This window comes from Budorcas taxicolor, chromosome 11 (assembly GCF_023091745.1).
Source record: "Budorcas taxicolor isolate Tak-1 chromosome 11, Takin1.1, whole genome shotgun sequence".
NCBI lineage: Eukaryota > Metazoa > Chordata > Mammalia > Artiodactyla > Bovidae > Budorcas > Budorcas taxicolor.
This window is the reverse complement of record NC_068920.1, coordinates 105,849,189-105,861,016: the sequence shown is the minus strand read 5'-3', so window position 1 is coordinate 105,861,016 and position 11,828 is coordinate 105,849,189. Positions and strand designations below refer to the sequence as shown.

At 44.0% G+C, this 11,828-nt stretch overlaps 1 protein-coding gene across 1 annotated transcript in view; it reads right to left on the bottom strand.

The window, feature by feature from the left end:
- Positions 1–3,996: 3,996 nt before the first annotated feature.
- SLC20A1 (solute carrier family 20 member 1) overlaps positions 3,997–11,828 on the bottom strand; it is a 30,528-nt gene continuing 22,696 nt past the window's right edge. Inside the window, exon 12 of the mRNA XM_052647712.1 lies at positions 3,997–4,127. Coding sequence (XP_052503672.1) covers positions 4,046–4,127 — 82 coding nt within the window. The 3' untranslated portion in view covers positions 3,997–4,045. The remainder of the gene's footprint in view (positions 4,128–11,828) is intronic.

Below are 11,828 nucleotides of genomic sequence, written 5' to 3'. Positions count from 1 at the left end.
GTGATGGACAGGGAGGACTGGCGTGCTGTGGTTCATGGGGTCACAAAGAATCAGACACGACTGAGCAACTGAACTGAACTACTATATATAAAATAGATAACTAATAAGGACCTACTGAATAGCACAGGGAACTCTACTCAATGACCTATATGGGAAAGGAATCTAAAAAAGAGTGGATATATAAATATGTATAACTATTCACTTTGCTGTACACTTGAAACTAACACAACATTTTAAATCAAGTATGCTCCAATAAAAATTAATTGTAAAAAACAGGAAATCTTGTAATTTGCAATCATATGGATGAATTTAGAGGGTGTTATGCAAGGTGAATGGAGAAGGCAATGGCACCCTACTCCAGTACTCTTGCCTGGAAAATCCCATGGACGGAGGAGCCTGGTGGGCTGCAGTCCATGGGGTCACGAAGAGTCAGACACGACTGAGCGACTTCACTTTCACTTTTCACTTTCATGCATTGGAGAAGGAAATGCCACCCCACTCCAGTGTTCTTGCCTGGAGAACCCCAGGGACGGGGGAGCCTGGTGGGCTGCCGTCTCTGGGGTCGCACAGACTTGGACACAACTGAATCGACTTGGCAGCGGCAGCATGCAAGGTGAAATAAACCCGACACAGAAAGACAAATATTGCATGCCATCAGTTATAAGTAAAATCTTGAAAATTCGAACTTAGGAAAACAGAAACAAGAAATGGTGTTTTCTAGGGACTTGGGAGCGAAGGAAATGGGAAGATGTTGGTCATAAGGTACAGACTTTCAATTATAAGATGAATAAGTTCTATAGAGCTAATATAAAGCATGACAACTATAATTAATAATAGATCACAAACTTAAAATGTGCTGAGAGTAGAATTTTTTGTTTTTTGGCCATGCCCCACACCTTGTGGGATATTAATTCCCCAACTAGGGACTGAACTTGGGCAGTGAAAGCGTGGAGTCCTAACCACTGGACTACCAGGGAATTCCTGAGAGTAGGTCTTCAGGGCTCTCCCCTCACCACCTCCTGCACACAAAAAGGCGTTGGATATGTTAATTAGCTTGACTGCAGTGATTATTACACAAGGCGTGTGTGTGTGCTCAGTCGCTACGTCATGTCCAACTCTTTGTGACCCCATAGATAGTAGCTCGGCAGGCTCCCCTGTCCAGAGAATTCTCCAGTCAAGAATACTGGAGCAGGTTGCCGTTTCCTTTTCCAGGGCATCTTCCCGACCTGGAGATCGAACCAGTGTGTCTTTTACATTTCTTGCATCGGCAGGCAAATTCTTTACCACTGCGCCACCTGGGAAGCCCATACAAGGTATACATATATCAAAACACCACACTGTAAGCCTTAAATATGTCCAATTTTTTTTTCAGTCATACCTCAATAAAGTTGGGGGAAAAATCATTGTAAAATGATGTTTAATTTCTTCCAATGCTGATAAAAGTGTGGGAATAATCAATAAGGACCTACTGTATAGCACAGGGAACTCTACTCAATATTCTGTAATAACCTGTATGGGAAAAGAATTCAAAAAAGAATGGATGTATGTTTATGTGTAACTGAATCACTTTGCCGTACAACTGAAACTAACACAATATTGTAAATCAACTATATTCCAATATGAATAAAAATTAAATTTTAAAACACATAATGGAAAAGAATCTGAAAAAGAAGGAAAAAGTGTAGGGAAAAGCATTAATTTTTGTCACATTTTTTGCAACTCTAGTTGGTATTTTTTATAGTGCCTTTATGGTCTTACGGTGTTTTTCGTGATTATAGGGTGAAGTCTACCAGCATTTCCTTTATTGTTTCAGATTTGTTTGTGTGATTTTAAAAAGTCTTTACACAATAAGGATAAAAATTTTTCTGTGTTTTCTTATAAATTTTATTAAAGAGCTTACTTATAAAAATGTATATTTTACCTAACTTGAAATTAATGTTGTTATGATTCAGAATCTAATTTCATTTTTCTTTTCCTCCTGAATGATTCTTCCAAATATCTCATTTATCCCAAGGTTTCTCACCAGTGGCACTTCTGATACTTGGGGCCAGGTAATTCTTCGTTTGGGGGTTGTCCTGTACATTGCAGGATATTTAGCAACATTTCTGATCACTATCAAATTCTAGTAGCATTACACCAGTTGTGACAACCAAAAATGCCTCTAGACGTTGCCCAGGGTCCCCTGGGATACAAAATCACCCCAAATTGACAATCACTGATTTATCCTTCCCCTGAAATGATTTGAAATACTATCTCAACCACAAAATACATTCTTATATATCATATACACTTGGTGACATTTCAGAACTTTCTATTCAGTTCCAATTATTTGATGTCTATTTTTATACTATATAAAAAAAGAGTCCCAAACTGTTTTCATTATTGCAGTTTTGAATGAACCTTTAATCTGTTTACACTCTTGTTTTTTCAGTTTCTTTTCTATTCTTTACAGAGGATACTTTATCTTATTGAGTGATTGAATGGAAAGGAACAAAAGAGACCCAAGTGGAATCCAGGACATGGGAGGCACCGCCCCCCCCCCCCCCCCCCACCGCCGCCCCGACCCTGCCGCCTCCGTCATGTCAAAGAGGCCCACACTGGATGGAACAGGCAGGCATGGGTCTGTCTGAGACTGATAAGAGGAAAGGCGCCTAATAGGATCTGGAAGTCTCAATCCCAGGATCATCTGTTGAGACCCAAAGGGAAGGAGCTACAGAAGATAAAATCAGGAAGAGAAGGCAGCCCTTTGATCTGCTGTATTCCGAAGTGGGGCTGGGGGAAGGCAGTGAGGGAACAGGACAATTATGATTATTTACAGAGTATCTGGGTTTCCCTGGGGGCTTAAATGGTAAAGAATCCACCTGCAATATGGGAGACATGGGTTTGATCCCTGGGATAGGAAGATCCTTTGGAGGAGGCCATGGCAACCCCCTCCAGTATTCTTGCCTGGAGAATCCCCATGGACAAAGGAGCCTGGCAGGCTACAGTCCATGGGGTCACAAAGAGTCAGGCACGACTGAGTGACCAAGTACAGCACAGGGTATCTAGGCTTCTCTTTAAGGGCTTCCCCTGGTCGCTCAGACGGAAAAGAATCTGTCTACAATGCAGGAGACCTGGGTTCGATCCCTGGATCGGAAAGATGTCCTGGAGAAGGGAATGGCAACCCACTCTGGTATTCTTGCCTGGAGAACCCTGTGGACAGAGGAGCCTGGTGGGCTACAGTTCATGAAGTCTCAAAGAGTCAGACATGACTGAGGGACTGAGCGTGAACACCACTGGGAAGGACGGGTCCACCTCTGTCTGCCAGGACTATTGTTGGGATAAATAGGTCAGGGCTGCCTCCTCCCTGGAGCCAACAGCCCAGGGGTTCTAGAATTCTGTCTCCCTCTACATCAGAGACAAAAAGCTCAGATCAATGACTCGAATGACAGGTATCCCAAGGGTACCACTGAGAATGGTTTCTGTGGCAAGAAACAGGAAACTTGACTCAAACAATAAAAGAAATTTCTAGGCCCCAGTGACAGAAAGTCCATAGGGAGGCTTCCTCCAGCAGATCAATGACATTTCAAGGACCTGCTTCTTTCCTGCGCTGTTAGTGGCATACTTGGTTAAAGGGTTGGAACTCCCAGATGGATACCCAGGGCTGCCTGGTTCCCATTGCACTGTGCTGATAATCACACAGCAGAAAACTCTTTGCCCTAGAATTCCCAGCAAAAGTCCTGATGCTCACTTTGATTAGACCATACTTGTTCACAGGTCCATCTGGGAGAAGGGTGTGTTTTAGTCTCTCAGTTGTGTCTGATTCTTTGTGACCCCATGAACTGTAGCCCACCAGGTCTCTGCCCATGGGATTTTGCAGGCAAGAATACTAGAGTGGATAGCCATTCTCTTCTCCAGGGGATCTTCCTGACCCAGGGATTGAACCCAAATCTCCTACTTTGCAAGCCGATTCTTTACCATCTGAGCCACCCCAGAGAAGGGTAGAATTGGCTTCTCTTAATCAGCTTAGAGCTGGGATCACTAAAGTCCTCATTGGAAATCTGGGCTAGCTGGGAAGGGGAAGAAGGAAGAGGGAAGAGCTGCTATGTGTCCACTGCACCAGGCATCCTGGATGAGAAGTCTGAAGCCTGAAATTTGGAAAGAAAAAGTTCTGTTATCAGAGAAATTTGTCTCTTACGTCTTAGAGTCATAGCATCATTTTCCTTATAACATCCTTATCATTTCTTCCCAAGGGCTTTTCTGGTGGCTCAGATGGAAAAGAATCTGTCTGCAATGCAGGAGACCTCAGAAAGATCCCTAGGAGAACAGAATGGATACCCACTCTAGTATTCTTAACTGGGAGAATTCCACAGACCAAGGAGCCTGGCGGGCTATAGTCAATGGGGTTGCAAAGAGTCAGACACGTGTGAGTGACTTTTGCTGTATCATTTCTTCCCAAGTGCAGGATTCAAAAACCCTGTCAGCCCCTAAAAAAAATGTAGACCCAGGGACTTCCCTGGTGGCCCAGTGGTTAAGATTGCATGCTTCCAATGCAGAGGGGTGTGGGTTTGAGCCCTGATTGGGGAACTAAGATCCCACATGCCACTCAGTGTGGCTAAAAACAAATAAATAAAAGAAATAGAGGGCTTCTCTGCTGATCGGGTGGTTAAGAATCTGCCTTGCAATGCAGGGAACACTGGTTGGATCCCTTGTCCAGGAAGATCTCACATGCCACGGAGCAACTAAGCCTGTGGGACACAAACACTGAGCCCAACCTCGCTGCAAAGCCCACGCTTTGCAATCAGAGAAGCTACTGCAATGAGAAGCCTGTTCACAGAACTAGAGAATAGCCCCCACTCGCCACAGCTAGAGAAAGCCCACACACAACAATGAAGACCCAGCACAGCCATAAATAATTTTTCTAAAAAGAAAAATAAATGTACCCAGAAAAATGCATGTGACCTATATCAGGATCTAGAGCCCCAGACAAAACCAGCATCTCTCTGCCTGTTCAGTCCAGCCTCTCCATAAAGGGCACTTACAAGTTTTAAGTGATAGGGACCATGTCACAGTGTTTTGTCTAGGAAACACTTTGCAACTATCATAGCAAAAAGCGCCCTGGTGCTGCAGGCTGGTCTGTCATAACCACTGTCCTTCCTGAAACGCTCAGCTTCTTCTTGATGCCAGGAGGGCTGCTGGGGAGGAAGCAGGCAAAGAACAAGCCCTGGCCTGTCAGCCCAGTGGCTTTGCAAAAGCAATGCCTGTAACAGCCTGTCTATCTTCTCCAAACATGTTTCTCATCTGCTGGTCCCAGCACTTTGGCGTCATCAAATAGATCCCTGGCTCTTACCCATGAACTCTGCTCTGTTTAACAGAAAGTTCTGAAAGATGGCAGTGGCGGGAGGTGGGAGGGCAAGTCAACACTTAGCCTGTTCTGGCAACATGATGCCTCAAGGTTCCTACTGCAGTCAGGGGCAACCAAGCTGCCACAGACCATGGGGTTGCATAGATAATGCCAGAGTTGCATGCCAGGGTTTCAGAGAATGGCAGTATTGTCAATGCCCTTACAGTTATGCCTGCCAATCAGACTGTGTTTAGTTTAACTGAACTATGGTTCTTTGATATGAGCACTCTTTCCAAGAGTACAAGATCCCCACAATAAAACCCCAGAAATGAGGCTTCCCTGGTGGCTCAGCAGTAAAAAATCCTCCTGCCAATGCAGGAGACGGGGGTTCTATCCCTGGTCCGAGAAGATTCCATGCGCCTTGGAGCAACTAAGCCTGTGAACAACAACTCTTGAGCCTGTGCGTTAAAGCCCAGGAACAGCAGATACTGATCCCACATGCTGCCACTACTGAAGCCTGAGCACTCTAGAAGCCGTACCCCACAACAAGAGAATAGACCCCATTTGCCACAACTAGAGAAAAGCCTGTACAGCAACAAAGACCGAGAATAGCCAATAAATAAAGAAGACAAAACCCCAGAAATGGGTAACAGAGGCATCTCTACCATCTCTAAAGCCAACAAGAATCACCCTGTTCTTTATTTTCCTTCTCCTTCAGTTGCCACTTATCTTCAATGGCTTTAAAGACCCCAATAGTCCAGGTCACAGATCTCATGGTCAGGTCTCTTTTCTCTGCAGTAACTATCTCACAGAAAGACCACAGAATAACTATCCAAACATCTCATCCTCTGCCACCCCCTTTTCCTTTTGCCTTCAATCTTTCCCAGCATCAGGATCTTTTCCAATGAGTCGGCTCTTTGAATCAGGTGGCCAAATGTATAAAAGAGATAACTAATAAGAACCCACTGTACAACACAGGGAAATCTACTCAACACTCTGTAATGACCAACATAGAAATAGAATCTAAGAGAGTGGACGCACGTATGTGTATAATTGATTCACTTTGCTGTACACTGGAACTAACACTACACTGTAAATCAGGTATACTCCAATAAAATGTTTTAAACTAAAATTTTGTTTTTAAAAATCTTCCTTTCAGTTTCTGTTTTCACTACAGCTCGGGCTCTCTATTGCCACATAACAAAGCTATTCCAAAACTTAATAGCTCAAAAGAAGCATTTTATTTTGTCCATAATTTGGAGGATCAGGAATTTGGAGGTGGCTGATTCGCTCTTCCCTGCTCCACTCAGTAACAGGCAAGGAAAGAGAATCAACTTCCAACGTGGCTCACCCACATGACTGGCAAGTTGGGGCTGGCTATTGGGACTGGGAACCTTGGCTCCTCTCCATACATTTGCCTGGGCTATGTCACAACACAGTAGCCCCAAGGTAGTCAGAGTACCTTGTCCCCAGATCAAATACTCTAAGAGATGGGAGGTGGAAGCTGCCAGGTTCTAAGGGACTGTGTCTGGAAATTGGCAGTCACTTCTGCCAAATTCTATGACTCAAAGCAGAGATAGCCCACCCAAACTTAAGGAGAAGGGATGCTGAGAGTCGATGTCTGTGGGAAGAGGGTCAAAGGATCTGTGACCATTCCTTTTTTAAATTTATTTTTAATTGGAGAATAATTCCTCTATGATGTTCTGTTGGTTTCTGCTGCACAACAATGGGACTCGGCCACAAGTGTACAAAAATCTTCTCCCTCTTGAGCCTCCCTCTCACCAGCCCCCATCCCACCTCTCTTGGTTGTCATAGAGCACTAGGTTGCGCTCCCTGTGTCATACAGCAATTTCCCATTAGCTCTTTATTTTATATATGGTAATGAACACGTTTCAGTGCCACTCTGTCAACTCGCCCCACCCTCTCCTTCCCTCCCCCCACCCCCGACCCGATGTGCTGTGGCCTTTCTTATACTGCCACGGCTGCCCTTTCCTTATGTCAGCTTGCATGCAGTGCAACAGACAAGGCATTACCATTTCATAGCTCATATACTGCCTCTCTCACCTCAGCCTCTCCTATTCCTTCCAAAATCCTGGTCCTTTGCCCATCTGTCATCTCTCACACCTGCTGATGTACATCGCCAGTTACAGATTCAGAAGCTCTACTACACTGCAACTTAATGTCAGTCAAGAGCTTTGGCATCTGGTAGACCTGGGTGGGGCTTCCCAGATGGGAAAGAACCCACCTGCCAATGCAGGAGATGTAAGAGACGAGGGTTCAATCCCTGGGTTGGAAAGATCCCCTGGAGGAGGACATGGCCACCCACTCCAGTATCCTTGTCTGGAGAACTCCATGGCCAGAGGAGCCTGGCGGGCTACGATCTATAGGGTAGCAAAGTGTCAGACATGACTGAAATGACTTAGTCCACAAGCATGCATGCAGACTTGAGTGAGAATCAACTCTATTAATGACTTGCTGTGACTGGACAAATTACTTAATAGCTGACACTCGATTTCCTCACCTGAAATAAGAAACCTATCTCATAAGATTACTGGGAGGATTAATAAACAATGTGTGCGGCAAAAATTGTAAAATCTGACAATGCCAAGTGTTGACAAGGGCATAGCACGAAGCTGAACTCTTTTTTAATTTCGTTCATTTATTTTTATTTTGGCTGCCCTGGGTCTTTGTTGCTGCACGCTGGTTTTCTCTAGTTGTAGTGAGTGGGGGCTACTGTCCAGTTATGGTGCGAGGGCTCTAGGACTCGTGGGCTCCAGTAGTTGTGGCACACGGGCTTAGCTGCCCCATGGCATGTGAAATCTTCTTGGACCAGGGGTTGAACCTGTGTCCCCCTGCATTGACAGGGGGCTTCTTAACCACTGGACCACAGAGAAGTCCACTAGAACTCTTATATAATGCTCACAAGGTCATATACTGCTTCAATTTTGGAGACGAATTTTGGCAATATATGATAAGATTAAAGAGGAATATATGCTACAATGCAGCGATTCTATGTCTAGATTTAGACCCTGAGAAACTCCTGCCAGGTACCCAAGGAAACCTATATAAGAAGACTAATAAAAAGAGAAAAAAAGACTACTAATGGTAGCCCTGTTTTTAATTGCCAAAGATTGGAAACCACCTCAATGTCGACCAAGAAAAGAGATAATAAACTGTAGCATGATCACACATGAGCCAGAGTTAAATATACAAACACAGAGGAATCCCATTACTACAATATATAAAAAGTAAATTATATGAAAATGCGTATGGTTAGAAATCATTTACAATTAGCTTGAAACATGCAAAGCAATGTTATGTCTCATTTAGGGAAACAGGCATGGGTAGCAAAAGTAAAATGAAATAGAAAAGACTAAATTCAACCCTGAATGAAAAGGAGGGAAAGCAGTCCAGACCCTGGAATCTTAAACTACTCACGGGGTATAAGAGTTTTCATTATTTTATTATTTTTATAATCTTTTTTATGTCTGAAATATTTCATATCTAATTTTTGAAAGTCTTAAAGACTTATTTATAGGGATTTTCCTGGAAGTCCAGTGGTTAAGATTCTGTGGTTCCACTGCAGGGGGGACATGGGTTCAATCCCTGGTCAGGGAATAAGATCCCACATGCCCAAGGCATGATCAAAAATAAATAAATAAGGACCTATTTATAGTGAGTATGTGCACAACACTGGGGATGAGGCAAAGGCTCAATATGCAGTAGGAATTGCCATCATTTTCACTCTGACATCCCACCCCTTGTTATTTACTCAACCTTGGGACTCTCACTCCACCCTGAAACTAGAAAAAGGTGTTTTCATTTTTACAAGAGTTTAAATGAATGTGTGACTAAGGTCATACCTGTGTGTGTGCTCAGCCGTGTCCAAATCTTTGCAACCCCATGGACTATAGCCCTGCAGGCTCCTCTGTCCATGGGATTTCCCAGGCAAGAAAACGGGAGTGAGTCACCATTTCCCAACCCAGGGATCAAACTCATGTCTCCTGCATTACAGACAGATTCTCTACCACTGAGCCACCTAGGAAGCCCCCTAAAGTCATGAGAAAACACATTTATCTGGTTGCCTGAATCTGATTGGATTTTGAGAAGAGTCAACTTTTTTTTTCACCAAGGGAAAGAAATGAAGTTGACAAATAGGCTATGTGATCAAACACTAACAGTGGAAAGATTTTTCAAAAGTCCTGATTTGAAAACAAGGCATGCCTGTGTACCTAGTTCAGTTCCTTCACTCCCATTCAACAGACTGTAACAGAGAGCAGTCATTTACCCCAGGTGACCAACATAGGCCATCTGTTTTCAAGTTCTGAACTCTGGAAGAATATTGGAATTCCCAAGAGAACTTTAAAAAATCCTGCTGCCATGGAACTTCCCTGGTGGTACAGTGGTTAAGATGACTTCCAGTGCAGGGTGTGTGAGCTCAGTCCCTGGAATGAAGATCCCACATGCCACATGGTACAGTCAAAAATATGAAATTAATATATGAAATAAAAATGTTGAAAAGAAGAATGAAAAAAAAGAAGAAAAAATCATAAAAATAAAAATCCTATGCCCAGGTCCCACCTATACCAATTAAATCCTAGTGTCTGACTTGTCTGATGGCCAAGTGGTTAAGAAGCCACCTGCCAGTGCAGGGGACACCGGTTCGATCCCTGGTCCAGAAAGAGTCCACATGCTGCAGGACAGCTAAGCCCATGTGCCACAACTACTGAGCCCTTGCACCCTAGAGCCTGTGCTCCACAACAAGAGAAGCCACCGCAATCAGAAGTTGCGCTGCAACTAGAAAAAGTCCACGCCCAGCAACAAAGACCCAGCACAGCCAAAAATAAATAAATACTAAATTTTTAAATTATAAAAGAAGTAATATCTTTTTAAAAATCCCAGTGCCCCTGGAAGGCACCCAGGCCTCAGGTCTTCAAGTGAGTCCAATGGGCAGCCAAGGAAGAGAATCACTGGCTTATTTGGTCCTTTCAGGAAAATGATACCCTGAAACATCAGACACCACCTGTGAATTCAGGTTGCTTTCCCTCGTTCTTTCATATGTAAAACATTCATTAATTCGTTTTTATTCCTTCCAAAGCTTTTATCATTCAAGTCAATCATAGATCCAATTACAGAAATAAGAGTGCTTAAGGTTGGGCCTGTGACAAAGTGCCAGCTGCCTACACCACGTCTCTTCTACCCAGCTCTTAATAATACAACTCTGACTCTTACCTAAGCTGTGGTCACCCCACTGAAAGTCACATTTCCCAAAGGATGAGAGAGAAAAGAACTCTCTCCTTTGCAGGGCTTAATAGTCAGCCACCTGTTGCTCTGGCTAAGCCATGAGAAAATCACCATCGGAAAAGAATAAATGCAAAATATAGCAATATAGCATAACCCAAATAAAAGTACATCAGGTTGATCAGTTGGGGTTGTCATGCCCTGCTAAGCTAAGGAAAAACATAGTGTGGACCTTGGAACATCGGGTCAGTGCAAGTTCAGAACGCTGCTCATGCACACACTAAGATGTTTTCCCAAGGCATAAGCAGGTCTATGACCTCCAGCGAGGTTATAGCCCTCGCACAAGAAAATAACAAAGTTTAAAGTAATCAATAAAATGGGAGACATTACCAGGGACACAGGAGGCTGACTTCACCATAGCACAACAGATACTTTCTGCTTACCAAGACACTAAATAAAAGTGATGTGGCTCTGAGAAACAGGGCTCTTGACCAAGAGGTCTTGAGTCCCCTCGTCCCATCTTTAAAACTTTAGTTCTGTCTCTAGTTTCTTTTTCCCAAACTGTGTGTTTGATCCCTTCCTGCTGTGCTGGCTGCAGCACTCCTTTACCAAAACTACAAACTAATAAATATTGAAGAAGTAAGAAAAATAGAAAATCATCATTTTATAACTAGTTTAGACCCAGGTTTTATCCCTGGATTAGGAAGATCCCCTGGAGAAGGAAATGGCAATTTACTCCAGTATTCTTGCCTGGGAAATCCCATGGGAGAGGAGCCTGGCGGGCTACAGTCCATGGGGTCACGAAGAGTCGGACACGATTTAGTGACCAACACTTTCACACTTTAGTAGTAACGGATTCAGGCAAGATTCATCAATGAATACTGAGGCCATTGAGTGAAAGACAGCTGCGGGGGGTGGGGGGTGGGGCACAAAACAGTCACGCAATCTCAAAGTTTCATGCCACAGATGAGGTATTCATTCCAAACATACGAGGAGAAGGGGACAACAGAGGATGAGCTGGCTGGATGGCATCACTGACTCAATGGACATGAGTTTGAGCAAACTCCAGGAGATAGTGAAGGACAGGGAAGCCTGGTGTGCTGCAACAGTCAGACAGGACTAAGCGACTGAACACCAACCACAACAACTTTGAAGACGGAGAAGTCTGGAAGACACCTCCCGCTGTGTTGGTTGCTAAGCAATCACATCTCGACAAACCCAGCCCTCCCAACTCTGCCGTGCCTCTGGGCTGGAACTCTTCCAA